At 57.3% G+C, this 27250-nt stretch overlaps 2 protein-coding genes across 2 annotated transcripts in view; one reads left to right on the forward strand and one right to left on the reverse strand.

The window, feature by feature from the left end:
• The first annotated feature begins 1203 nt into the window (after nt 1–1203).
• LOC112668563 (heat shock transcription factor, X-linked-like) lies at nt 1204–3570 on the forward strand. The gene is made up of 2 exons (XM_025460968.3): nt 1204–1820; nt 2786–3570. The coding sequence occupies exons 1-2, from the start codon at nt 1212–1214 to the stop codon at nt 3002–3004; spliced, it is 828 nt and encodes a 275-aa protein (XP_025316753.1). The 5' UTR covers nt 1204–1211; the 3' UTR covers nt 3005–3570.
• Nucleotides 3571–10397: 6827 nt separating this feature from the next.
• Nucleotides 10398–27250, reverse strand: part of LOC112651674 (melanoma-associated antigen 10-like) — a 126198-nt gene continuing 109345 nt past the window's right edge. The window contains exons 2-3 of the mRNA XM_049107687.1: nt 12379–12472; nt 10398–12218 (exon numbers count right to left, since the gene is read on the reverse strand). Coding sequence (XP_048963644.1) covers nt 11175–12197 — 1023 coding nt within the window. The 5' untranslated portion in view covers nt 12198–12218; nt 12379–12472 and the 3' untranslated portion in view covers nt 10398–11174. The remainder of the gene's footprint in view (nt 12219–12378; nt 12473–27250) is intronic.

A 27250-nucleotide genomic window follows, 5' to 3' on the forward strand; every position in this document is an offset into this window, starting at 1 on the left:
CCACAGACCCATTTGTTACAGCTGAGGAGCCTGCTGAGAGGATTCTCGAGTCCTGAGACAGTCTACCCTGAAATGGGCACTTTGGTGGTCCCGAGGCATTGCCCGGTGACACCAGGGGCTGAGGACCGCTTACGTTGTCGTAAAATGCCCTGTGATTTCTGGCTAGCTCGCCCTGGCTGGCTCTGCGCCAACTCAGGTGGCATTTCAGCCTAGGGTTTTCACCCACTGGTGACGGAATGTGCCTTACTAGAAGTCAGTGGCCACAGACTATTTAGGACTTGCTTTAGAAAAAATGCTCTCAAGTCTGGAGACACAGAAATCTCCGGAGGTCATCCAGTGCCAAGCCAGAATCGAGTTGGGGAGGAGTTGGCCGTGCACGAGGGGGAGAATGTGCTAGAGAGGCTTCTCTGCCTGGCCACCTCTTACTGATCCTCCCAGCTGCACAGCCCAGAGAAGGATCTCGGAGCTCATACCCCGGGCACTAGTCAGGACTGGTGTCCCTGCTATGTTAGTCAAGTGATGTAAGCCCGGTGTGAGGCCAGCGGCCCCCACCCTGTCACGGAGAGCCCAGGACCTTCCTGGGAGTCAGTGGCGGGGTGCGGAGGAAGGACCTGTGCAGGCCGTGTGAGTCACGGAGAAGGCGGCCTCTGCATCCTCCTCCTCAGTCTGCAGGGTGTAGGCGGGGCACCTGGCCAGGCCACGCACCTGAGGAGCAGTCGGCCATGTGCCTTCCGGGGACCCACAGTGGGTGGTGCGGAAGGGTCCCCGTGGAGGACCTTGCCGCCCTGGCTAGGACCCTGCTAAGAGGAGCACGTGGCCGCGGCCTTGACCCTGGTCAACCAGCGGGGCGCGTGTTCCTTGCTGGAAAGCCTGAAACTTGATGAGGTGCAGAAGGCCCAGGGGCCCAGGGGCCCAGGGGCCCAAGGAATGAGCCGTGAGCCACTCAGTCAGCATGTGCATGTGTGGGTGCGGGGCAGCCGCGCCCCCGGATGGGGGGCAGAGGGCCCGCGAGTGTTCGGCTCGATCGTCAGGCGCGTTCAGTAAAGCGGTGGACGACCCTGTGGGCCCCAAAGGGTGGCGAGCAGCCAGGTGGCCCGTGCGGCCAGCCCTTTGTCATGTCACTGGCTGGCTGTTGGTGATGTCACCCCCAAGTGTCCTCAGCCCCTTTGTGCTGTCCCAGGCAGCCCTGCCGTCAGCGGGGACTGCTGGCCATGCCACACTGTCCTGTGTACAGAGATGAAGGACGGGCCACTGCTCAGGATGGCTCGCGAGGAGGACGGCCATCCGACAGGCCCGGGGCCGGGCCAGCACAGGGAGCCACCTCCGCCAGAAGCCGCGGCTCCCGCCGCCTGGCAGAGCAGTGCTCTTGCAGCAGAGTCGTCCCGACCGGTCCCCTGGCGGCCGAGGACCCCAGCTTCAGGCTGCTCCTGGAAGAGAACACGTTCCAAGCCCTGGCCCAAGAGCCTCTGCTCAAGAGGCCCCGCACCGTGGAGGATGCGCTGTTGGTGGCAGGCGGCAACCTGCTCTGTCTGCCCTTTCCCAAGAAGCTGTGGAGGCTCCTCAACAGCAGCCGGTTCACGTCCATCTGGTGGGAGAAGGACGGGACGAGCATCGGCCTCAAGGAGAAGCTGTTTCAGAAGGAGATTCTGGAGCGGGACGGGCCCGACAAGGTGTTTGAGACCGACTGCACGAAGAGCTTCATCCGGCAGCTGAACCTCTATGGATTCAGCAAACTGCGCCAGGACGTGCACACATCCTTCTGCCTCACCAACTGCTTCACCGGGGGAGTGGGACCGGGGCCGGTCCGTGTCCTGAGCAAGGTAACGGCACCCCTCGGGCCCCGCCGAGCAGAGCCGTGGGCACTGGGGCGCTGGGGCCAGGGACGGGGGGCTGGAAACCCCGGGACCACCGCCAGGGAATCAGGGCCCGTGTCCCCCAGCGGCCGAGGGGTGGCGCCGGGGAGCGAGCCCTGGATGAGGTCCCAGGACAGTGCCCAGTGGGTGGGGCGTTGTGTTCAGATACCCCATGAGGGACATGTGTGACCTGGAGCAGATGCGGGAGAGGGAGAGTGGGCAAGGAAGGAGGCCCCCAGGGTTCTCCCCAGGAAACACTATCCCCCCTTGCCCCACCTTTCCTATTTCTTTGTTTCTCATTCGGTTTGGTGTCCCTGTGAGATGAGGGGCACCGGCTCAACTGGCCGTGCCCATGGCTTCGCAACCCCTGGGGGTGGAGGGCCACCCCGAGTGCCACCCGGCCCTTCCACCCCTCACTCCCAGAAGCCCCGCCCTCCTGCCCTCCTGCGGGGGTCCGCCACACAAGGTCCTCGGTGGCTGTGCACACCCGTCCCTGACCTGTAGCTCCGAGTCAGAGCTCTGTGGGGGCCGGGTCGCCTGGCCAGGGCAGTGTCATCCCCGAGCACCGTGGGCAGCCGGCCGAGGGTGGAAGGATGGGCCCCGGAGGCCGAGAGCCAGGGACACCCAGCCAGGGGGTAGTCGGATGGCCCTGATGCTCCTTCAGGAAGCCCCTACCCCTCTCCCCTGCGGGCTTGTCCGCATCCCCAGCGCAGGTGGCTCTTGTCCTCCCCCAAGGGCACTGGGGCTTTCAAGTCAGCGAATGTGGCCTAGGGAAAGCAGGGGCACAGCTTCCCTTTGGGGCTGCGACCTCTGGAGAGGGAGGCCCTGGAACCCCTGGCTCAGAGCCCGGAGGCACCCAGAGCGGCCTTGCCGGTGCCCCGGGCCCTGTCGTGACCTGGAGTTTCTGCCCCCCTTTCCATTCGGAACCTCAGTTACAGTTCTACAGCAGCCCTCTCTTCAGGAAGGACTGCCCCCACCTGCTGAAGAAGAGGAGAGCGGGCGTGAAGGCGGCCCAAAGGCAGGAGGAGGACAAGGCTGAAGGGCTGGGAAGCCCAGCGGAGGCGGATCCCGCCAGCGGGCACCAGAGGAGCTCCTGTCCCCTGCGGAGCACCAGCCGGAGCAGCAGCGGGAGCAGCAACAGGAGCTGGTGAGCGGCCAGGATCATCGCCGTCCCGCTGCCCAGGACAGGAGCAAGTCTGCCCCTCCCGCCCCAGTCAAGAGCGAGTCCGCCCCTCCCGCCATCCTCGGGGCGGCTGCTGAGCGCCCCCCCGACCCATCGCGGTGCCGAGTACCAGCCCTAGGACACCGGTGCGCCCGTGGCTCTCGTGGCTGACGTGGCCGTACCCGTGGCGGTGCCCCGCCCTTGCCCGTGCTGTGCCTCGCCCTGCCGCCCCTGCATATGTACCCTCATCCACCGCCGCCCGTGGACCTGGCTGCCGTTCCCCCTGTGCTGCTGCACCTTCCTCCCTTGTGTTCCCCGGGATGATGCCTCTGTGCCACCCGTGGGTGCCTGTCGAGGCCGCAGGGCCCATTGACCCCATGCCCTCCATTCCTCCTCCCTGGCCCCGTTCCCCTACTGCCTGGTCTGCCACTGTTTCCTGGGATACCTGCCACCTATGGCTGGGCGCCCAGACTGCCCCTACAGCGCTCCCTACCGCAGCTAGAGGGCTCCCACCTCGGGCGGGGCAATAAACCGGACGGTGACCGGGCTGTTGTCTGCTGAAGCCAGGTACTCCCGGCCTCTGGGACGTTTCTTCTCGAGCAGCTGGGAGGCCTCAGCTCCATCTGCTGCCCTGGGTGAAGATGGAGTACAGCCTGCCACTGCCGTGTGCGGGGCCCTGTGCGCACTTAGGTGCCCGGGGTCCCGCCTCTGCTCCTACAGAGGCCCGTGGAGGCACTGGGCAGGCATGAGAACCGAGCATCGGGGCCCCAGGGGTAACCGGGGCCTTGTGCTCCTGCCCAGCAGGCCCATTTCCCTCTCCGGTGGGGGCCTGGGTCCCACGGGGCCTTCGCGTTCCCCACACCAAGAGGTCAGTTCTCCCCAGGGCAGAGGGCTCAAAGGCGGCCCCCCAGTATGCAGCGCCCAGGTACGGATGGGGACAAGCGCCCCCAGAGCCCTCCAGCGTTGCTGTGCAGGGGTGCTCGTGGGTGCCCGGGCAGCAGCATCTACGCTTGGCTTTTGCTGCAAGAACTGGACCTGGGACTCTCTCTCTCTCTTGAATGAAATGTTTCAAGGGTGCTCTGGGCCAAACCTGGAAGGACAAAGCCCCGGTTGCCGGGGTGTCCCTCTTCTATACAATGCACTGTTTTAGCGATGAACCTCTTTAAAAGGCGATTGTCTGAAGGAGCCTAGGAAATGAGCGTCCACAATCTCCCCAGAGCAATTAAGTGTCCTGGACCCCAGGAGGCCTCCGACATCAGGCAGAAGGGGATAGTGAGGGGTGCCTCCCGCCAGAACCACAAGGCATCCCTCTCCTCTTTTCCATTGCATGGCAGGTAGGGTGTCCCCCCAAGAAGGGGCAAGAGCCCGTAGGACATGCACACGGTCCGACGTGGTCACTGAGCCCTCATTCCCCTGAGTGTAGCACTGCTCTGGCCACGGCGAATCACTCCGGCCCAGCCCGCTCCCTTCGGAACTGACGCTCACACCCACATCCTCATCTTTCCTAAGATTCCTTACCCCGGGGAGTCCTCAGCTCATAGGTGGTACATTGGGTTGGCCTCTGCATCTGGGTCTTCCACATGCCCCCCGAGCCAGATAACACCCAATTGGGAAAACCACTTTCCTATAAACGTCAGCAGGGGGAACCTGGCTGACATATAAGGCCACAGGGAAAGGCCCAGCAGGGACAAGCATCAGGAGGATCACCTGCTTTTCCATGGGGGCATGGCCGTAGGATGGAGATGGACCCCCCGCGCAGCAGCCCCAGGCCCCCCTTCTCTCTGTGCCTTCTTGGGTGAAGGCGCCAAAGGGTGACGGGGGGAAGGTGAAGGAATCGGAGCCTTTCGGCCACTGAATGGCCAAGCCCAGGTGAGGAAAGCACGGGCATCGCCTGTCCTGGAGTGCATGCTCTGTGGACACAGGCCCGCCACATTCGTCCCAGGGTCCCTTCAGGGCTGGGGGACGATGGGGGCGCCCGCTCATCACGAGAGTCACCGTGTGCAACACCAGCGCCATAGGGACTGACTGGGTGCCCGGGCTGTCACCCCAGAGGTAGGCATGGGTTGTCACGTGGTTCCGCAAGGGCAGACGAAGCAGCACCCGACACCGGGACCCTTGGCAGCAAGAGCTGAGACCTCGGTCCCCACCAAGGCCTTCGAAATCCCCAGATCGGTCCCCAAAAGCAGTGGTCCACCTAAGACAGCCATCCACACAGGGAAGGTCTCCCTCCTGGAGATACGGGGCGGGGTCTAGAGACACTAGGTGTCCCAACTGGGGAGCGGGCCGGAGGAGGAGGGGTGCTATGCCGCCGGAGCACAGAGACCAGGGGCGCCGCTCAACAGCCCGCGTGGCCCAGCACAGCGCCCCCACACACACGCAAAGGAGGACCCTGCCCCCGTGGCTCCCTGGCCCTGGGTGCTGACCCTGGCCTGCAGTGTGGCCCATCCCACCCCCACCCGATGGATCGCGTCCTGCTTCCACTAGATACCACGAAGCTCCTGAGGCCTCAGTTTGCACAGGAGCCTCCGGGAGGAGAACAGCCCCCGCTTCCCAAGGATGAAATCCAACCGAACAGTTCACTAGCTAAGCATGATGATAGTTCTGGTTACAATATGGTTGTTCCAGGTCACCACGGCGACAGAATCCATGTCACTCTGAGGAATGCCATTTCAGACACATTCCGGGGCCCCTCAAAACACAGGAGGACACTGCTGGGGTTCCTGAGTCCCTGACCGGCCCCTGCAAACTGTGCATGGCAGGCGTCACAGATACGAGGGTTGCTCTGTTATTTTTTTTCCCAAAAATTTATTTTTTCATCAGAGACAAACACAGAGAGAGGCAGAGACACAGCAGAGGGGGAAGCAGGCTGCCTGGATGGAGCCTGATGTGGGACTGTATCCCAGGACCCCGGGATCACGCCCCGAACCGAAAGCAGGCGCCCAAACCCTGAGCCTCCCTGGCGTCCCATTCCTCTGTTCTTTGCTAACTTTCTGAGGTTCTTTTTTTTCCAGTACCAATAGGTTTTTATTGTATTTTCCCGGGGTGAAGAGAGGAGGGAAAAAGGTCATCATGTGTGTTACACCACACTAGCAGGTGAGAAAGGAAGTGCCCGCCCAGCAACATCACCCAGCAAATAAACTCTCCCCAGAGCTGGAGGGGCTCCAGCCCCGTAGGGCCCAGAGTCCTGCAGTTCAGAGCTGAGGGGAATGGAGCAGGCTCAGAGCAGGGAGCTACAGCTTTCCCGACGCACGCCCCGACCACCCCAAGAAATTGGAGATTTCACACAAAGCTTTGGTTTGTGGCAGTCCACAGGGAGTTACATGGGCCCGTGCCTGTTAAAGGGCCTTGTGGCCACTCTGACAGAAGCTTCTAGCACCTGCGTAAAAGTTCCTGCGTGACCTGAGTATACCTTCAGCTCCCCTTTCTGGGTCTTCCGCACCTCCTGTGTACATGCAAGTCTCCCCTCGTTGCTTCTGCTTCCCTCTACCGTCAGACCGGAGACTAAAGCAGGTTCGCTCCATGCAAATACAAGTGTATTAGTATGAGTCACACCCAGCAATGGTCTCCACACAGGAGATGGGGAAGGAGGGAGGAAGTGTTCTTTGCTTCTTCAGAGTGTGGGGCTTTTCTTGGCAGGGAGGATAGAAGAGGGGTAGGGTAGGAGCCAAGATTTTAGGACCTCTGCTTCCTCTGCGGGAAGCAGGCGCCATGGACCAGTAGGTAAGCATCGGAGAGGCCCCGCCGGCGTCTCGTCCATATCTCCAGCTCCAGCATGGTCAGAGGCGAGGTGACAGGGGCAGGGATGCGCCCTGGGCCACAGCCTTCGGCCCGGCGCAGGTCCTCAGAAATGGGCGGGGTGCCAAGTTCCCGGGATGGACCTCGCCTTGGGTCCCCAGAGGGCCGGGCCCACTGTGCTCCCCCAGCTTCCGGGCAGAGGAGCCTCCTCCTCCCCAGAGCGGTCATGCATTTCCCGTGCTGACCGCTCGTCCCATGCAGGGCCCCCGCGCCTCCTGCTGTAAGTGCCTGTGAGGAGCACCAGGGGGCAGGAGGCACCAGGACAGGAGACCCTGGGGTGTGTCGGCACTGGGTGCCTGTGGGACAGGCTGTACACCTGGTGACTGCGGCCTCTGCTTCTGCCCTGAACGGGGCTCCTGTCCGGCCCCTTGGAGCTCAAGCACTCAGACCCCTTGCCCCTCCGCACACAGGCCAGTAGCGCCCCCTGATCGCATTCCTGGGCAGGGCAGACATTGCTCACTTGTGACCTGGGAGGGGAACAGGCCTGGGTAACACATCCTCAGTGGGAGAGCAGGACCTCCCCCCGCCCCAGGCACGGGGATCAGAAGACAAGCATTGCCTGGTTCCCAATCTCCACACCCGGGGAAAGCAGGCGCAAGACAGACGCTAACGACTGCGGGGTCTGTGGACGCCGATGTGGACCGGGCCTTGTCCTTCCGGGCGTCACCCTGCCTAACGCACAGCAATGCTTGACCTTGCAGGGAGACTATCCCCGTGTCACCCTTGCGACCGTGTGACCCGTGTGACCGTGCACAGGGTCAGACTCGTGGAGCGTCCATCGGGGGCAGGGGGAGCAGTACAACGCCCCGTTCAGCTGAGCACCCTCCAAGGGCGAAACCTGGTGGCTTAGGCCTCAGGGTCCTCCCTGCCGTCAGTAGGAGTCCAGCTGTCCTCCGCGGAGGACATCGTGCCAACGCTCCACGTCCCATGATTGGGGGACCGTGGGAGTGCCGGGCACCGATGCCACCCACAGCTTGACATGGACCCCCGCCCACGCGGCCTCTTAGCAGCGCCTCAGGGTCACCATCGTTTCTACTTGGATGCCAGGCCCCGGGGCCGTGTGGAGGCAGGACCGAGTGTGGGAGGAGGGAGAGGATCCCACACGCATGGGGCTGGAGGAGCTGTGGCCCCTCGAGGGCCTCCCTGGGGTTCAGGCTTGACCCTGGCCCAGTCTGGCCCCTTGTCGCCCAGCTGACTGGTGCCCCATGTCATCCCGCAGGCTCATTGCCCTAGGCAGGCCGCACGTCAGCCACCCAGCAGGCCAGCACATCAATACCCCACCCAGGGGGTCTCAGGACCCGCACTGCATCCCCACAGGGGGTGGACCTGGGAACCCTTGGCACACCCCCTCTCTCTGGGGGCGGGGCCAGCTTGCCTTGGCCAGCTCCGGGCCTGAAGACAGGCAGGGAGGCCCAAGTCGGGCCCAGGAATGGCCCCAGGGCAGGTGCCAGTGGTATTTGTCACACAGGGCAGGCAGGTGGAGGCCAGATAGCAGGTCAGAGAGCAGCCAAAGGGTGCATTCAGAGAAGGCTTGGCCATGGCTCAGCAACGAGGTCTCCTGAGGAGCAGGACCATGGCCAAGGTGCCTTGTGCCAGCCTGTCAGGGCAGCAGCTCAGGGCATTTACATAACGTCAGGACTTCCTGCTGGGGACAGGGAACGTTGTGCATAATCGGCCGTGGCCTGGTGACAACTGCCAGACACCTAGCCTCTGTGTGTGAATACACTGTGGGATAGGACCTGGCACCCCGGAGATGCCTCCCCGAGGACCCACATGCTGGTTCTCAGACATCCTGAGTGCTCTGTGCGAGCAGTCCATGGTGGCCTGGATCAAACCCCGGGCCCCAGCAGTCACTTCCCTCCCAGGACACCATGCAGGGTCCCAGCATCCAGCCGCAACTGTCCCACAGGGCCTGCTCCTGGGACTTGTGTCAAGGCCACCAGCCTCAGGATGGCGGGTGCTCCTCCTCCCCCCTCTCGTGGGGCAACTGACTTTCTGCACTGCCTGCCTCCAGGGTCCCCAAAGGCCTTCCTGCCCGGCTGCTTGCAAAATCCTCATGTGAGCCAGGGGGCCTGTGAGGGTGTGGGGGAGCATCCCGGTTACCACCGCCGTCACCCACTACACTTTCCTCTGCTCAAAGTGCCCATTTCGGGACTCTAGGGTCCCGGCGGCTCTGGGGATGGCTGATAGGTACACACCCCGTCTCTGCCTCAGCTTCAGAGAGCCAACCTCGCAGTGGCCATCACGAGGACACCAGCTTCACAGAACGATGGCTATGACCCAGGAGTTCTCTGACAATACCCACCTGGCACAGTCGCCAGGGTCACCAGCTAGGAGGGTAGTTTTCTGGCCCCTAGGACACGCACCGCCAGCAGCACAGCCTGGTCAGCACCCCTGGGAGCACAGGTAGGCAGAGAGGGCATCCCCATCTGGGGACCCCCACAGCAAGATGAGCATCCGTGAACAGCAGCACTGGGGAGAGAGCAATTGGAAGTGGGGAGACAGGACCAAGACCCAAGGTCTGCAGGCTGAGGCCACGGTCAGGAGAGACAGGGCAGGGCGGGCAGCAGGGGCTATGGGGGCTGCCGGCTGGGCCCCAGGAGCAGGACACCCCCAATCCCGGCCCGGCCACTGGGCAGCGGGCTGCCGGCCTCCCGAAGGAACCTTGTGCGGGGCCTGAGAGGATTGATGGCCGTGTCTCGGGGACCCAAGGGTCAGGTGGCAGGAAGGACTGCCCACCGGCCCTCTCTGCGGGGCACAGAGGCTCCTCTGCAGAATTCCCCCAAGCAGCCACCAGCTGTGGGGCAGGTGCTTCCAAGGCAGGATCACATCTGATTGTCACTACTTTGCACACTCACATTGCTGTGGTGGTTCAGGGGCAGCGATCCCTCCTCACTCCTAGCACCTTGCTGCAATTCCCATGGCAGGAACCTCGAAAATCTCCACGGGCTGGCAATGTGCTCTTTCCCCTGATGCACTGCCACCTGCCAGTCTCTGTTACTGTCCCATTTCAGGAGAGACCGGCACACGGGACCACTGGCAAATGAGGACCGTTAGTGGTTGGGAGAAGGTCCAGCCTTATTGTGACGTCCCCCACCACACCCCCTGCCCTAAGAATTTCCTGTTCCCGTGACATATCCCAGGATGGGAGAGCAAGGGAAACCGAAGAGAAACTGAGCAGAATGAGCTGTCTGCACACGACCCTCCCAGACCACATAGGATTCAATGGCCTTGACGCTGGGGCAGGCTTCTTGCCCCACTGGGGGCAACGCAGACCTCCCACAATTTCAGGAAAAGCTCTGGGCTGGTGGGCTAGTGCAGGTCTCAGGGCACCCCTCCCTGCCTTCCTGTGGGATAGTGGCTGCTAGACAGAGTCCCTGAAGGCGGTGTGACCACGGGCCCCCGTGTCCCCCGTGCTCACACACAGGGCCTTGCAGGGAGCAGAGCTCAGCCGCTGTGTGGCTGTGAGGGAGCCGCCAGCAGGGCTCTCTGGCCTCAGTCAGGAACCTTCTCGCCCATTCCAGCAAAACCAAGTGAATGCATGAGCGCACATCACGTTACTTTGGAAAATAGGCACACGGCACAGGTAAGAAGCAAAAGTGAACAAGGTTTATTTTCCTATTTCCACCCTCCAGCACTTGCCTGCTCCACTCTTGGCCTTTCCAACAGATTCCAACGCCATTGCCCTGTGTTTTCATCCAGAACCCAAACAAGGAGAGAGGGTCTCCCAACTTGTATCCAGGGCAGACAAAACTCTTAACTCTTGAACTGGGGGGCTGTCAGGGTAGCTCAGCGGTTTAGTGCCAACTTCAGCCCTGGGCATGATCCTGGAGACCCGGGATCAAGCCCCATGTCAGGCTCTCTGCTTCTCCCTCTGCCTGCTTCTCCCTCTGCCTGTGTCTCTGCCTCTCTCTCTCTCTGCACTCTGTGTATTCTCACAAACAAATAAATAAACAAATAAACAAATAAATAAATAAATAAATAAATAAATAATAAATATTTAAAAATATATTGAACCGGGGAAGTACGAACGCGAAGCGGTGTGTGTCACTCACGCACTGGGCTGCGGGAACCTTCTATCCCAAGGAACAAACAGGGAGAGCTTCCTCAAAGAAACCAAGCTCTGGATGTCGGGGTCATTGTAGAGCCCAGGCCCCCAGAGAGGCTCTTGGCCCTGCTTTCCCCCAAAATGCCCTGGCCCTTAACCCCTGAGAACGCCCAGGACTTTCTCTTTACAAATCCAACGAGACAACACCGGGAGGAAGCACCCTAAGGCCTCCCTTCATGCCGGAACCACAAAAGCTTGAAAAGGGACTGGCTGCCCCTGGGGCTGTGGCCCCTTTTCCTTATCTCAGAATCTTTTCTCACAGGACCAGGGAGGACCCCAGGTTGTTGCTACCGATCTGGAGCAGAAAGTCCATGACCTGCACCTTGCTGGTTTCCTCGTAGGCCCTGGGCCCCCACAGGAACTCATTGCGGGCAGGGTCACTGCCCGCCACCTGCCGGCGCTCCAGGTAGCCTTCCTGCACCCAGACATTGGTGAGGCGATCCACGGGCTCCCCATAGATGGTGTTCTCTTGGCCATCGTACACTGCCGTGAACCCCAGAGTCTCCCACACCTCCTCCTCAAGGACACATCCATCCTGAAGTAGGATAAACCCCAGGATCAGCCCCAGGAGGCTGGTCTTGGGGAGACCCCACTGATCGCTCAGCATCCCATCCCAGGTGAGGCCCAGGATGGGGTTGAGGACGTAGGAGTGCTCGCTGGGATCCACTTCAATCACATCTAGGCCAAAGACCAGCCTCAAGCAGATGGACGCTTGGCTCAAGATGGCGGGGAAGTCGTCCTGGTATTCTGGGGAGAAGACCTCCAGCATCTCTGCCTTGCTGATGGGCTCCTTGGTGCGATACTTGAGGAGCAGGAATACCACCAGGGCAGCCGTCTTCATGCGGAAACTGCCCTCCACCAAGAGCTCCTCATCTCCCGCCTCCCCTGGGCCGCTGGGGCCAGGAGGCTCGGGCTGGCCAAGGCCACCAGCTGCCCCACCACTGGGGGAGGGGTCGGCACTCTGAGAGCTCTGGGGAGCACTCAGGGCCCCGGCAGCAGCACACCCTTCCTCTGGGGCGCCACAGACCATGCCACAGAAGGACAAGGAAGGGGAAGAGGAGGAGGAGGAGGAGGAGAAGGAGGAGGAGGAGGAGGAGGAGGAGGAGGACAGAAAGAGATGAGATAGGGGGTCCGGGGGAGATGGGGGAGAGGGGGGAGGTGGAGCCTCCTCCTCCCCTTCTTCCTCCTCCTCAGCCCCAGACAGCTGAGCATCCACCAGGCCCTGGGCCTCCTCTAGGTCTCCCTGCTTCCAAAGCTCGCTGCTATTCCTCAGGGGCATGGTGTCAGATTCGGGCTGAACCTGAAGACAGAGTTGGGAGAGCTTGTCAGAGGGCAGCCCGGCCAAGATACCCCGAGGTGCCAGGGCTGACAGGGGGCCGTGCCGGGCTCCCCTGCAGAGGGCTCCCGTGTTGGGCTGGGAGAGCCCCTGACACCAGGCTCAGAGAGAGCGTGCACCTCACCTGGACAAGTGGCTCTGGCCCGTGCCTCCTCAGCTCTGTGTCCCGAGGGACGCCCGCCTCAGACCGAGGCCTCCGCTGCCAGTTCTTGAAGTCCCTGCAGGAGGGAAGGAGGAGGGTCCTCAGGATGCAGACTGCCAGCCCAGCCCTGGGGCCCAGTGTGGACAGGAGGGTTGGCTTACAGTCTGGGAGGTCCCCGGCAGCCCAGGTGGGACGTTCCCCCCCAGGCCTCTCAAGGGTCTGCCCCGGCCCTGTCCTTCTCAGGCCAAACATCCCTGCAAGAAAACAGGGCCTCGACACTCCACAGGAGGAAGCCAGGGCCCAAGCCCAGGCCACACTTGCCAAAGTCCAGGGCCAGCTCTGGCTTCCATCTGGGCTGGGATGGGGTGCCTCTGTGTCTTCACCTGGACCCCACACAAGGCCTGGGAAGACCCTCCGGCTAGCCCTGAGGCCACCCTCTTTGCACCTTCCTTGCAAGGGCCCCTGCCACGACTCCCCACCAGCTAAAGTCCAGAGAAATCAGTTGGGCCACCGGTCCCGCCTCTCCCCATGGCCCACACATGGTCCCTAGGGATCCTGCTGTGGGAGGCATCCCCTCATTTCTCACCTCGATCCCCGCCAGGTCCTGGACCAGGGCCATGGCAGGGCACCCGCCTCCTCTGCTGACCTGACTCCAGTCCCTCAGGCCCAGGCCCGCCCCTCCCTGAGCCCAGGGATCTGGAGAGGAGGAGGGGCTCCGTGGGACAGGCTGCACCACGGGTTCCCTTCCTAGGGCTGCCAGGGAAGGGCACCCATATTTGGGGCCATCACCTCCTGGGCCTGATGGCTGTCTTTGGGGCCATACACCCCTTCAATGTGGGGTGGGCGGGGTTCCTCAGAAGACTCTTGGCAGGCCCTGGGACTCCTAGGCATCTATCACCCAGGTGGGCCTCCTCCCACACTCTGACTGGGACCTCTCCCAGCGGGGTCCTCAACACCCTGAGAACTAGGAGAGGAGCAGGGAGAGGTACCCTGTTATGTCCTATGTCCCCATCCTGTCCTGTGTCCTCTGCCAGGCAGGTCACAGCCGCAAAGCCCCCCCGCCCCCAATCCCTCAGCAATATCAGGAAGGGCTGGCCTGGAGACTGGCCCCTCTGTCCTGGGGCGCAGATGCCTTCAGGCTCCCGGGAGGGTCCTCAGCATTATCCTGCCAGGACCTGCTCTTCCTCCGGTCCCCCATCCTCCCATAGAGGACACGTGACCCTCACACCAAGACCATACCAACCCCAGGTGAGGCCACCTTCCTGCCGCCCACCCGCCCCAGGGACAAGTGAGCATGCCACTGAGGGCCAGCGCTCTCCCATCCTCGGTGGGCTGCCCACAGGGCAGGGCCTCCCTCCACTGCACTGGCTTCTTTGGTCACGGGCCAGGTGGGGCCAGCCAGGCGTCCCCAGGGTCCTCACCCTGACTCCTCACAGGCCGAGTGCCCTCCAAACACACCCTCACCCCAACCACCCCCCGAGGCCCTGCTCCACTGAAGCACAAGCCCTCAGGCTCTAACACCCAGACGTGGACATCAGGATGGAAGCATGGGCTCATCTTGCATGGGGGCCTCCTTCCTCCCTGGACTGCATGTGCTGGGGCCCAGGGTCCCTCCCTGGACTGCATGTGCTGGGACCCAGGGTCCGTCACTCCTCCCTGTGGTCCTTACCTTCAATCCCTTTAGGCCCCAGGTTGGCTGTGGGCGGGCTCCTACCCAGCTCCTTCCGAGAGACTTGGCTGGCAAGCCAGGACAGCCCAAGGTGGTCATCGGGCCCGGGGGCTCCCAGGACCCAGTCTAGTCTGTGTCCCTAGGGCTTCAGTGCCCCTGTGGTACTGGCTTTGGCCGCCAGCCACACGTGGGCCATTGCCCCTCACCCCACCCGACTCCACCGCCGCCCACACCCTGGAGGTAGTGCTCCAGCCCAATGGCCACAGTGTGGGAGGCCCCATCGCACCAACGGCCATGAAGTTCAGGACTTGTCCACCCCCTGCAGCCTCCCGAGGCTGAAGCAGGGGCAGGGCGGTGGTGCTCGGGGCTCCCTGGGGACCGACTCCCTCGGGGTCTCAGTCCCTCGGGGGTCCTTCCTCCAGCCCTAGGAGACCTCGGGCCCCTCGCGCAGCCGTCCGGAGGCTGGGCCGCTCACACCCAGGCCCTCCCCTCTGCCCGGACCCCAACGGAGACAGGTAGTGACCGTCTTAACATCAAGACCGCAACCCAGCCCGGGGGTTTCCCAGGGCTCACAGAGGGGGCTGAGCTCGGGGGCGGGAGACAGGCTCCCTGGGCCCTTCTTCCCCCCCTGCTGGCGGGGCTCCCTGGGTGCCTGGGCCTCTGCCTGGCTCCACTCGGCCTGCCTCCCAGGACTGACTGTGGACTGGGGTGCAGGGTCCCTCGTCCTCCATGGACATCCTCGCCAGGAACCCAGCAGGACCTGGGCCCACCCTCTGCCCCCTCAGGGAGGCCCTGCTCTGAACACCAGCCCCCTGGTCTCTGAGAGCCCGGATGCGGAGGGGGGCCTCACCACGTGTTCCCAACCGCACCCACGACCTTCCCGGGACCGACTCTGGGCTGGGGTGCAGGGTCCCCTGGGCATCTTCCACATCCTCACCGGGATTCCCAGCAGCACCCGGGGCCCTCCCCTCTGCCCACATATCCTAGGCCCTGCTCCTGACGCCAGGGGCCCCCAGTGTCTCGGGAGACCCAGATATGGAAGTCTGAGCACCCATACTCCCACGTGAGGGCAAGTCCCTATCCCCCGGGGGGGCTTCACAGCCCTTGTGACCCTCCGACGGGTCCCGTCTGTTTCCCTCAGGGTCCATCACTCAGTCCCCATAGACCCTGGACCCTCCCTCCGCCCCCCCTCAGCGTCTGCTCCCGCCACACCAGGCCCCAGGCTCTCGGGTACCCGGATGTCCCAGGCCTGCCTCACCCGCCGCCACCATCCGGCCCCGTCCCGCTCCTCCGCGGCCTTCCCGGGCTCACCGTGGGCCCTGACCTCCGCCGGGTCCCCTCTGTCCCCCTCAGGGTCCATCCCTCGCCTCCCCTTAGCCCCGGGACCCTCCCTCCAGCACCCTCAGCGTCTGCTCCCACCACACCAGGCCTCAGGCTCTCGGGTACCCGGATGTGCCAGGCCTGCCGCACCCGCCGCCACCATCCAGCCCCATTCGGCTCCTCCGCGGCCTTCCCGGGCTCACCGTGGGCCCTGACCTCCGCCGGGTCCCCTCTGTCCCTCTCAGGGTCCATCCCTCGCCTCCCCTTAGCCCCTGGACCCTCCCCCCCCCCTCAGTGTCTGCTCCCGCCACACCAGGCCCCAGGCTCTCGGGTACCCGGATGTCCCAGGCCTGCCTCACCTGCCGCCACCATCCGGCCCCGTCCCGCTCCTCCGCGGCCTTCCCGGGCTCACCGTGGGCCCTGACCTCCGCCGGGTCCCCTCTGTCCCCCTCAGGGTCCATCCCTCGCCTCCCCTTAGCCCCGGGACCCTCCCTCCAGCACCCTCAGCGTCTGCTCCCACCACACCAGGCCTCAGGCTTTCGGGTACCCGGATGTGCCAGGCCTGCCGCACCCGCCGCCACCATCCGGCCCCATCCCGCTCCTCCGCGGCCTTCCCGGGCTCACCGTGGGCCCTGACCTCCGCCGGGTCCCCTCTGTCCCTCTCAGGGTCCATCCCTCGCCTCCCCTTAGCCCCTGGACCCTCCCCCCCGCTCAGTGTCTGCTCCCGCCACACCAGGCCCCAGGCTCTCAGGTACCCGGATGTCCCAGGCCTGCCTCACCCGCCGCCACCATCCGGCCCCGTCCCGCTCCTCCGCGGCCTTCCCGGGCTCACCGTGGGCCCTGACCTCCGCCGGGTCCCCTCTGTCCCCCTCAGGGTCCATCCCTCGCCTCCCCTTAGCCCCGGGACCCTCCCTCCAGCACCCTCAGCGTCTGCTCCCGCCACACCAGGCCTCAGGCTCTCGGGTACCCGGATGTCCCAGGCCTTCCGCACCCGCCGCCACCATCCGGCCCCATTCGGCTCCTCCGCGGCCTTCCCGGCTCACCATGGGCCCTGACCTCCGCCGGGTCCCCTCTGTCCTGGGCTCCTTGGTCCCTCCCCCCCTCAGGCCCTGGCAAACTTCCCTTAGGATTGGGCTCCTGAGCTCCCTGGGCTCGGGTCCCCAACCCCCCCCCAGCCCATTTCCCGGGTGGCCGTGTGTGTCCGGCCTCCCCAGGGCCGCCCCCAGCCCCGAGGTGGGGGCCCAGTGACTCTCTCTCGCAGGGAGGAGTGGAGGCATGAAGGTGGGGTGGGGGACCCCCGCAGTTCTCCCTCAGCTCCTCACCCCACTCCGGGGAGGGCCCGGGCCCGTCCTGCCTCCGGGGATCCGAGGCCTCTGCCCCAGGCCCCGGCATCCAGGCCTCAGCTCGACGCCGCGGCCCCACCTTCCCCCGTGTGGTCTCTCAGGGTTCAGAAAGAGCCCCCCCACCCCCCGCCGCCCTCCGGGGCCCCTCCCCCGCCCTCGGAGCCCCCTCCCGGGGCTACCTGCTGCCCGGCTGCCGCCGGCCCGGGCCTGGCCTCCTTCCAGGGGACCCCAATGCGCCCCCCACACGAGGCCCTCCGCTCCCTCAGACCTCCGAGGCGGAAGTCGGCCCACGTCACATCCGGACCCCGTGCCAGGGGTCCCTAAGGGCTGGTTGCACGTCCGCGGGAGATGGGCTCTGCGTGGCGGGGGTAGGAGGACACCTGTGGGAGGCTCCCTGGGTCCTCTCGCGGGTCCTCCCTCCCCGGACTCGGGCGGGCTGCGGCCTCGGCTCTCTGCAGACCTCAGTCGGTGCCCCTTACACCGAGCCTCTCAGGCCCCGACGTGTCGTCCCTGAGCGCCCGAGGGGTGGTTGCTGCGGCTCGGGCCCCACCGGCTCTGCAGGTCCCGGGGTGGCCCAGGGCTGCCGGCAGGGGCACAGCAGGGTTCGGCGGCCCCCAGCGTCCTGGCACAGGTCGGCTCTCAGTCCTCACCCAGGAGGCCCTCATCAGGACACAGGCCTGCTGTGCAGCCGCAGCGCCCATAGCCCCGGGGCAGGGCAGGGGCAGGGGCCGGGAGGAAGCGCCCCTTCCCACGGGGTCCCTTGGCCAGCAGCCAGACTTTAGGGACATCGTGTTAAAGGTTTAGTTTCCTGGGGGCGGCCGAGCAGCTGCAAGGGTGTCTAGGGGTGTCCCGTATTGCGGGGCCCACTGCAGGGAGTTTTCCCCTGACATGCTGCGTCATCGGGAGAAACACACCGTCCCTCTCTACCTAGCGTGTGTCCAGTGCACGCGTATGTATAAGGTGTGCAGATTATAGGTGCTGGTATGCAAATGTACGTACATATCACCTAAATACGGACAGCGACACACGTATGTGCGTGTGTGTTCCCGTTATACATGCGTTTGTATATGTATTTATACCAAATGTGGAAGAAGGCGGTCATGTGAGAGACTCAACTGCCCATTGCTGACTTTCAAGATGGAGGAAGCATCTATGAGCCAAAGATGGTGGTCACCCTCTGGGTGTTGGAAAAGTCATGAAAACACATTTCTCCTTGGAGACTTCCCAAAGCATCACAGCCCTGCTCATGGCTTGATGTTAGCCCAGTGAGACTCTCCTGGGACTTCTGACTTCCAACATTTGTGTTGTTCCATTAATGAATTTGTGTTGTGCCACTAACTTTGTGGTGATCTGTTACCACAGCAATAGGAAAGTAATACAGTTTCAAAGAAACTGGAAATAGGAAGGGAGCTATCATATTTTGGAGGACATGGAGGGGACATAATGACTGCATGTAATGGTGCCATCCTGGGCTGCAAAGAAAAAGGGCACATTTCTACCCCTTTGCCCCCAGGGCTCTTGGCCCCTTGGCCACTGTATGGTCCCTCCGACTGTACCACCACTCTGGACAATTGCAGGTGGCCAACTGGAAAATACACAGAAGTCTGTGGCTGAGGTGCAGAGACAAGACCACCCATGAGGATGGTGCATGCCTCCTCTCCTTGCATTCCTCCTTGCAGGATCAAGGATCTGATCCCCCCAGTGAGAGAAAATGAGGGACAAGGTTGAGGGACTGGGTCCTGACAGTTGGAGAATGGCCAGCACGATTGGGAGTGTAGGAAATTGCATGAGGCTGATTCTACAGAAGCTTCGGGAGTCAAGGGATTCGTTACCACACTGTGAGCTCACAGAGCACAGTCCACTGTCTTCTTTTACTACGGGACTTAAGTCAGGCACACACGTTTCCTTAGGTGCAAGACTCCAGATTCTGCACCTTTAAGGTGCAAGGCTGGGGTGGAGGTGTTCAAAAGAGGAGCTGCCCCACAGGAAGCTGCCTATCCTGGGTGGTTCTTGTCAGAGAATCATGGATAATAGCCACTGCTCTCTGAAGCTGATGTTCTTGTGAAGGCCACTGCGAGATTGGATTTCTGAGGCCAGGGAGGGGGCATGGACCTCTCTGCCATCCCCAGAGCCGCCTGGGCCCCAGGGGTCCCGAAAGGAGCAGTTTGATCAGAGGAAAGTGTAGTGGGTGAGGGCAGTGGTCCCTGGGATACTCCCCCACACCCCGCAGGCTCCCGGGCTCACATGAGGATTTTGTAAGCAGCTGGGCAGGAGGGCCCTCGGGTCCCCAGGCAGCAGGCTGTGCAGAAGGTCGGCCACCCCACGAGAGGGGTGAGGAGGAGCACCCACTATCCTGAGGCTGGTGGCCTTGGCACAAGTCCCAGGAGCAGACCCTGTGAGGCAGTCGTGGCTGGATGCGGGGACACCTCTGCTAATGTTGCTTGCTGTGGGGAACTGGTGGGTCCAGAGTTGAGAAGGACTGGTGAGCTGTAGGAGCTCAGACACCCCTGGGCCTCCTACCCCCTTGTTGGAGTCGTTCTGGGTGCATCTCTTTAGCCACAGCCTCCTGTGTGACACATGACACCCAGGCCCTGAGCTGTTGTAAGCAGGGCAAAGCAAGTCAGACACGAGCTCACAGGCCTTGAAGACTCACTCTTGGTCCTTGTCTTCCCGATCTGAGAAGCGTCTGCTTTTTCCCAGGCAGAGTGAAAGGCCTGCTCTACACTCTGGTCTCCTTTGCGAGGAGTTGAGCTGCTGCCTGGCTCTTGCCAGACCTGCCCTGTGGCAGATACCCCTGCAGGTGTCCTAAGGCCCTTCGTGGGCAAATAAGTGTTTGCAGGTCTCCATCTGGCATCACTGAGAGCCTCCTGCTAAAATCCGGGGAAGACAGCTGAGAGGCAGGGCTAGGGCAGGGGTTCCAGGGCTCAAAGAAGGAATGGATTCCAGAAATGTCTATGAGATGGAAAAATGCAGACTAGTCTATGATGCTGGATTGGAAGCTAAAGGAGGGGAAAGAAGTGAAGAAGATTCAGGAAGGTTGTGTTTCACACTGCCTGGTTTTGTGTGCTTGTGTTTGCTTTTCCTTTGAATCTTTCTTTATTTTTCTGAAACTTAGCCATTACCTTTTGTTCAGTTGCTCTTTGCCCTTTTTCTTTTAAAAACTTCAATAAACTATTAATTTTAAACTATTTTCTTTTCGACTTGTAAAAAATTTGCAAAGATAGTACAGTTTTTATATGCCCCTCACTCAGTTTCCCATTATGACAGAAAGCAGAAGAGGTTGCTTCCGTCAATGTGGTACATTTGTTACAATTAATGGGGTAATTTTGACACTTCATTTATTAGTAACTGAAGCCATACTTTACTCAGACTTCAGCAGTGTTTACCCAGATCTATTTTCTGTTCCAGGATCCCTGCCAACATACCGCCTTACATTATTTCTAGTGTTTCTTTGGCTGTGGCAGTTTCTTTGTTTCTGAGGAGCTTGACTCTTTTGGGGAGGAGTGATTACATATTTTGTACATTGGCCCTCTGTCTCGATGTTTCTGATGTTTTACTCATGATTAGTCTGGAGTTCTGTGTTTTGGAAAGGAAGATCACAGCTGTGAAGTGCTACTGTCATTACATCCTACCAACACTACATACCAGTAGCTTGATTTCTCACTGATGAGGTTTACCTTGATCACCTGACCGAGTTAATGCCTTGTAGGTGTCTCCACTGTAAACTTACTGGTGTCATCCCCCTTTCCATACTGTCCTCTTTGGAAGAAAGTCACCGTATGTGGCCCACACTTCAGTTTCTAGGGAGTTATGCTCTACTATTTTGAAGTGAGTGTATCTGTGTAATCCAGAATTGTTCTCCTTTGGAGATCTACCTATTTTCCCATATTTATGTGTTTAATAAGTCAAATTCTTTTCTCAGTACAGACACATGGGCACTTCTATTACACTTTGGGTTAAAATCCAACACCATTCTATATATTTGTGTTGTTTAACTTGTTCCAGGTTTGGCCACTGGGTGCTCTTCCTGTTAGCTCCCTCTGTGTATACCTTCATCACGCCCCTGGCAATGTTTTCATTGGTTTGTTTTTATGTATTTGGTTTTTTTAAGCATTTCTTTATTTTCAGGCACTACAAGGTGCTTCCGGCTCATCTTGCATATTTCCCTGTCCCATTTCTAGAATCAGCAATTTTTCCATGTAGCCCTTGTTCCATTTATCGTCGTATAGTATGAGAAACCTAGGTCTGTGCACTACATACACGCATTGCATCTGTGGTCATTGCTCCTACGGCTCCTTGGCTGACAGAGGAAGAAATTACATGTGTGTTCACTACCCTATGTGAACTACCCATATGTATACAAATGTATACAAATTTTGCATGTAATCATTTATATGAGTATTAAGCTACATAAGAGTTTTTACTGATGTTTTTGGCTCTAATCCTCCACCACCTAGATCACTATAGCCTCCTCCTCTACAGTGAAAAACCTTGAGATTTGGAAGTTGTTTATATGTCAGTGTCCTGTTGTCTCTGCTGGGTTATCATGGTTATCTCTGAAGGAGCTGCTGAAATAGAATTTGTGGATGGGCTAAGCATCAGTTCAGCTCCAGAATACCCTGGAACCTCATCAAAGTTATGCCTGCCCTCTAGCCTCTGGACTCTGATAAGGCTACCTGGCCCCTGTCTATGGAGCTCTTGAAAGGTCAAGAGTACCCATTATTTGACTGTGTGAACTGGTGAAAAATTCAACTTTTGATGCTTTTGGGGGTTGAGATCACCTGTAACTAACTTTGGTCTTCCTTATCTGTCTGGAAAGTATTTCTTTCTACCAGAGCATGAGCTACAGGGTAAGCTGGACCCCAATATGAGTCTTTGTTCCCTCACCTTTATTTAGCTTTATGACTCAGGGCATGTTATATGAACTTTTGGTGCCTCAGTGCTTTTTCTCTATTCTGTATTTGAATAGTCACCGGGAAGCTCCTCGAGGCTGGCAATTAGACTCTACCCAGATGGAGGGCAGGAGAGCTGGATGAAAAACAGACCCCCCTCAGATTCGACAGCTGACAACCCTGCTATATGTTACTCATCCTTAAAACCAACTTATATAATGATATACATTCTCCAGTGAGTGTTGGAAAGCCTAATTAGAAATTGAGAAATGTGCCCAAGTTCTCAGATTAAAGGTGATACATCATGGGAAATCATGAGTTGATACTTTGATTATGTTCAATCAAGTAATAATGATTCTCTCAAGCTGTTCCTTAAATAAATACCATAAAATTGCCTATTTGAAACTCTGCTATGGTGGAAATTGTGACTGTTTTCCATAACAATACTAGATGAATGTTGAAAGTATTGCTGTAATCACAAAAACTCTCAAATTGACTAGAAATGAAGACAGTATACTAGGTCACCTTCTGTGATGTGGTGTAGTGTGGTATGGCCTAACACAAACTAAAAGAACGCCTGCAAAGATTGGCATTTCAATTCTGATTCAATACATTGAAGGAAATTTCCATCAAATCAGTATGTGGCAGCTAAGAAAAGCTGGTTCGTTGAAAAGACCAAAAATATTGACAAACATTTAGTAAGAGAGAGAGAAAAAAGAAGACTCAACTACTAATATAAAAAATAAAAGTCGGGGTAGTATTACAGATTTTTTTTAAAGACGGTTTTATTTATTTACTTATGAGAGAGGCAGAGACATAGGCAGAGGGAGAAGCAGGCTCCCTGCGGGGAGGCTGATGTGGGACAGGAAGCCAGGACTCTGGGATCATGCCCTGAGCCAAAGGCAGAAGCTCAACCCCTGAGCCACCCAGGCACCCCAGTATTATAAGTCTTAAAGAAACAAACAGGGATCCCTGGGTGGCGCAGCAGTTTAGCGCCTGCCTTTGGCCCAGGGCGCGATCCTGGAGACCCGGGATCAAATCCCACGTCAGGCTCCCGGTGCATGAAGCCTGCTTCTCCCTCTGCCTGTGTCTCTGCCTCTCTCTCTCTCTCTCTCTCTCTCTCTCTCTGTGACTATCATAAATAAATAAATAATTAAAAAAAAAGAAACAAACAGGATAGTAAGAGAGTACTCTGAACAATTATACTCCAAGAAATTATATAACTTAAATGAACTGGGTATATTTTTAAAAACATAAACAACCAAAGTAACTCAAGAGGAAAAGAAAATTCAAACAGATCTAACAGGTAAGGAGAATGAATCCGTGATCAAAAATGTCAAAGAAATAACATCCCAAGACCAGGTGACTTCACTCGTGAATTCTACCAATACTTGATAGAAGAAAGAAATCCGCAATTTCTTCCCAAAATATAGAAGAGGAGGGAATACTTCCTATCTCGTTCTGTGTGGTCAGCAGTACCGAGGTAGTAAAGTCTGACAAAGACATCAAAAAACAAACAAACAAACAAAAAACCCTGACACACTTTCATGATAAAAAAAATAACTTTCGAAGGGAGGGGCAAAATGGCGGAAGAGTAGGGTCCCCAAGTCACCTGTCCCCACCAAGTTACCTAGATAACCTTCAAATCATCCTGAAAATCGATGAATTCGGCCTGATATTTAAAGAGAGAACAGCTGGAATGCTACAGTGAGAAGAGTTCGCGCTTCTATCATGGTAGGAAGACGGGGAGAAAGAAATAAAGACACAAAAGGCCTCTAAGTGGGAGGGGCCCCGCGAGGAGCCGGGCTGAGGCCGGGGCGAGTGCCCCCAGGACAGGAGAGCCCCGTCCCGGAGACGCAGGAGCTGCACCGACCTTCCCGGGCGGAAAGGCCTCGCAGGGAGTTAGAGCAGGAACCCAGGAGGGCGGGGATGCCCTTGGGCTCCCTGGGACACTAACGGAGCACCTGCACCCAGGGGAGAGCGCACCACACTCCGAGGCCTAGCCCCCTGAAGGGCTGCAGCACGCACACGGCTGGACCCGGGAGCAGCTCCGAGGCGGCTCCAGCAGAGGCTCCACGGGAAGGGGGCTGCGCGGCCCAGGGAGCAGCTCGGCGGGGCTCAGGTTGCGGCTCCACACAGAGGAGGCTGCTCGGCTGGGAGCGCGAATCCAACAGCGCAGGCCCCGGAGCACAGGGCGCCGGGACACAGCCCAGGATCAGGCCTCCCCCCGGGACAGGCAGAGGCCGGGAGGGCACAGGACAGCAAGGACGCTCCCGCCTGAGCTGAGCAGATCAGCGGCCCCGCCCCCGGAGCATCCCGGCCCCTGCAGACCGAGAGCTCCGTAGTTACTGCGGGAGCTGAATCCAGGGCTCCAGAGCTGGCCGCCGCCACTGTAGTTTTTCCTCCTGGGGCCTCACAGCTCACAGGGTAAACAACCCCCACTAAGCCTCAGGGTGGCCTCCCCAGATACGCAGCTTAAACATTACTCACTGAGCCCTGCATCAGGCAGGGGGCTGAGCACCTCCCCTAAGTGCTAACAACTGAAAATCAGCACAGCAGGACCCTCTCCCAGACCAGCTAGAGGGACAGGGGAAAAACAAATTACTGACCAAGTAGCACTGGAAAGTTCCTGGGGAAGTCAAGGGACTTATAGTATATAGAATCAGAGAATACTCCCTACTCCACCTTGGTATTTTTGTTTTTGTTTTTGTTTTTGGGGTTTTTGTTTTTTTTTTTTCTTTTCTTTCTTTTTTTTTTTTTTTTTTTTTTTGCTTTTTGATTTCTGTTTGCTTCTCCCCCCTTTTTTTCTTTTCCTTTTTTTCTCTTTTTCTTCTCCTTTTATTTCTTTATTTCTCTTTTTTCTTCCTTTGTTCTTTTTCTTTCCTTCTTTCTCTTCTCTCTTTTTCTCCTTCTCCCAATACAACTTGTTTCCGGCCACTCTGCACTGAGCAAAATGACTATAAGGAAAACCTCACCTCTAAAGAAAGAATGAGAAACAGTCCTCTATCCCACAGAGTTACAAAATTTGAATTACAATTCAATGTCAGAGACCCAATACAGAAGCACTATTATAAAGCTACTGGTGGCTCTAGAAAAAAGCATAAAGGACTCAAGAGACTTCATGACTGCAGCATTTAGATCTAATCAGGCAGAAATTAAAAATCAATTGAATGAGATGCAATCCAAACCAGAAGTCCTAACACGGGTTAACAAGGAGGAAGAACCAGTGAGTGACATAGAAGACAAGTTGATGGCAAAGAGGGAAACTGAGGAAAAAAGAGACAAACAATTAAAAGATCATGAGGATAGATTAATGGAAATAAGTGACAGCCTGAGGAAGAAAAACCTACGTTTAATTGGGGTTCCCGGGGGCACCGAAATGGACAGAGGACCAGAATATGTATTTGAACAAATTGTAGCTGAAAACTTTCCTAATCTGGGAAGGGAAACAGGCATTCAGATCCAGGAAATAGAGAGATCCTCCGCTAAAATCAATAAAAACCTTTCAACGCCTTGACATTTAATAGTTAAGCTTGCAAATTCCAAAGATAAAGAGAAGATCCTTAAAGCAGCAAGAGACAAGAAATCCCTGACTTTTATGGGGAGGAGTATTAGGGTAACAGCAGACCTCTCCACAGAGACCCGGCAGGCCAGAAAGGGCTGGAAGGATATATTCAGGGTCCTAAATGAGAAGAACATGTAACCAAGAATGCTTTATCCAGCAAGACTCTCATTCAAAATGGAAAAGATAAAGAGCTTCCAAGACAGGCAGGAACTGAAACAATATGTGACCTCCAAACCAGCTCTGCAAGAAATTTTAAGGGGGACTCTTAAAATTCCCCTTTAAGAAGTCCAATGGAAGAATCCACAAAACCAGGGACTGAATAGATATCATGATGACACTAAACTCCTATCTCTCAATAGTAACTCTGAACATGAATGGGTTTAATGACCCCATCAAAGGCGCAGGGTGTCAGACTGGATAAAAAAGCATGACCCATCTATTGCTGTCTACAAGAGACTCATCTCAGACAGAAGGACACCTACAGCCTGAAAATCAAAGGTTGGAGAACCATTTACCATTCAAATGGTCCTCAAAAGAAAGCAAAGGTAGCCAAACTTATATCAGATAAACTAAAATTTACCCGACGACTGTAGTGAGAGATGAAGAGGGAACACTATATCATACTAAAAGGATCTATCCAACAAGAGGACTTAACAATCATCAATATATATGCCCCGAATGTGGGAGCTGCCAAATATATCAATCAATTAATAACCAAAATTAAGACATACTTTGATAATAATATACTTATACTTGGTGACTTCAATCTAGTGCTTTCTACACTCGATAGGTCTTGTAAACACAACATCTCCAAAGAAACGAGAGCTTTAAATGATACACTGGACCAGATGGTTTTCACAGATATCTACAGAACTTTACATCCAAACTCAACTGAATACACATTCTTCTCAAGTACACATGGAACTTTCTCCAGAATAAACCACATACTGGGTCACAAATCAGATCTGAACCGATATCAAAAGATTGGGCTCGTCCCCTGCGTATTCTCAGACCACAATGCCTTGAAATTAGAACTAAATCACAACAATAAGTTTGGAAGGACTTCAAACACGTGGAGGTTAACGACCATCCTGCTAAAAGATGAAAGGGTCAAACAGGAAATTAAGGAAGAATTAAAAAGTTTCATGTAAACTAATTAGAATGAAGATACAACCATTCAAAATCTTTGGGATACAGCAAAAGCAGTCCTGTGGGGGAAATACATCGCAATACAAGCATCCATCCAAAAACTGGAAAGAACTCAAATAAAAAAGCTAAGCTTACACCTAAAGGAGCTAGAGAAAAAACAGCAAATAGATCCTACACCCAGCAGAAGAAGACAGTTAATAAATATTCGAGCAGAACTCAACGAAATCGAGACCAGAACTGTGGAACAGATCAACAAACCAGGAGTTGGTTCTTTGAAAGAATTAATAAGATAGATAAACCATTAGCCAGCCTTATTAAGAAGAAGAGAGAGAAGACTCAAGTTAATAAAATCATGAATGAGAAAGGAGAGATCGATACCAACCGCAAGGAAATACAAACGATTTTAAAAACATATTATGAGCAGCTATACTCCAATAAATTAGGCAATCTAGAAGAAATGGACACTTTTCTGGAAAGCCACAAACTACCAAAACTGGAACAGGAAGAAATAGAAAACCTGAACAGGCCAATAACCAGGGAGGATATTGAAGCTGTCATCAAAAACCTCCCAAGACACAAATGTCCAGGGCCAGATGGCCTCCCTGGGGAATTCTATCAAACGTTTAAAGAAGAAACCATACCTATTCTCCCAAAGCTGTTTGGAAAGATAGAAAGAGATGGAGTACTTCCAAATTCGTTCTATGAGGCCCACATCACCTTAATTCCAAAACCAGACAAAGACACCACCAAAAAGGAAATTATAGACCAATATCCCTGAGGAACATGGATGCAAAAACTCTCAACAAGATACTAGCCAATAGGATCCAACAATACATTAAGAAAATTATTCACCATGACCAAGTAGGATTTATTCCCGGGACACAAAGCTGGTTCAACACTCGTAAAACAATCAATG

This window comes from Canis lupus, chromosome X (genome assembly GCF_003254725.2).
Source record: "Canis lupus dingo isolate Sandy chromosome X, ASM325472v2, whole genome shotgun sequence".
NCBI lineage: Eukaryota > Metazoa > Chordata > Mammalia > Carnivora > Canidae > Canis > Canis lupus.

Coding starts and splice junctions, on each gene's coding strand:
- LOC112668563 (XM_025460968.3), top strand. CDS start 1,212: ATGCCACACTGTCCTGTGTACAGAGATGAAGGACGGGCCACTGCTCAG. Junction 1,821..2,785: donor CGGTCCGTGTCCTGAGCAAG/GTAACGGCACCC, acceptor TCGGAACCTCAG/TTACAGTTCTACAGCAGCCC.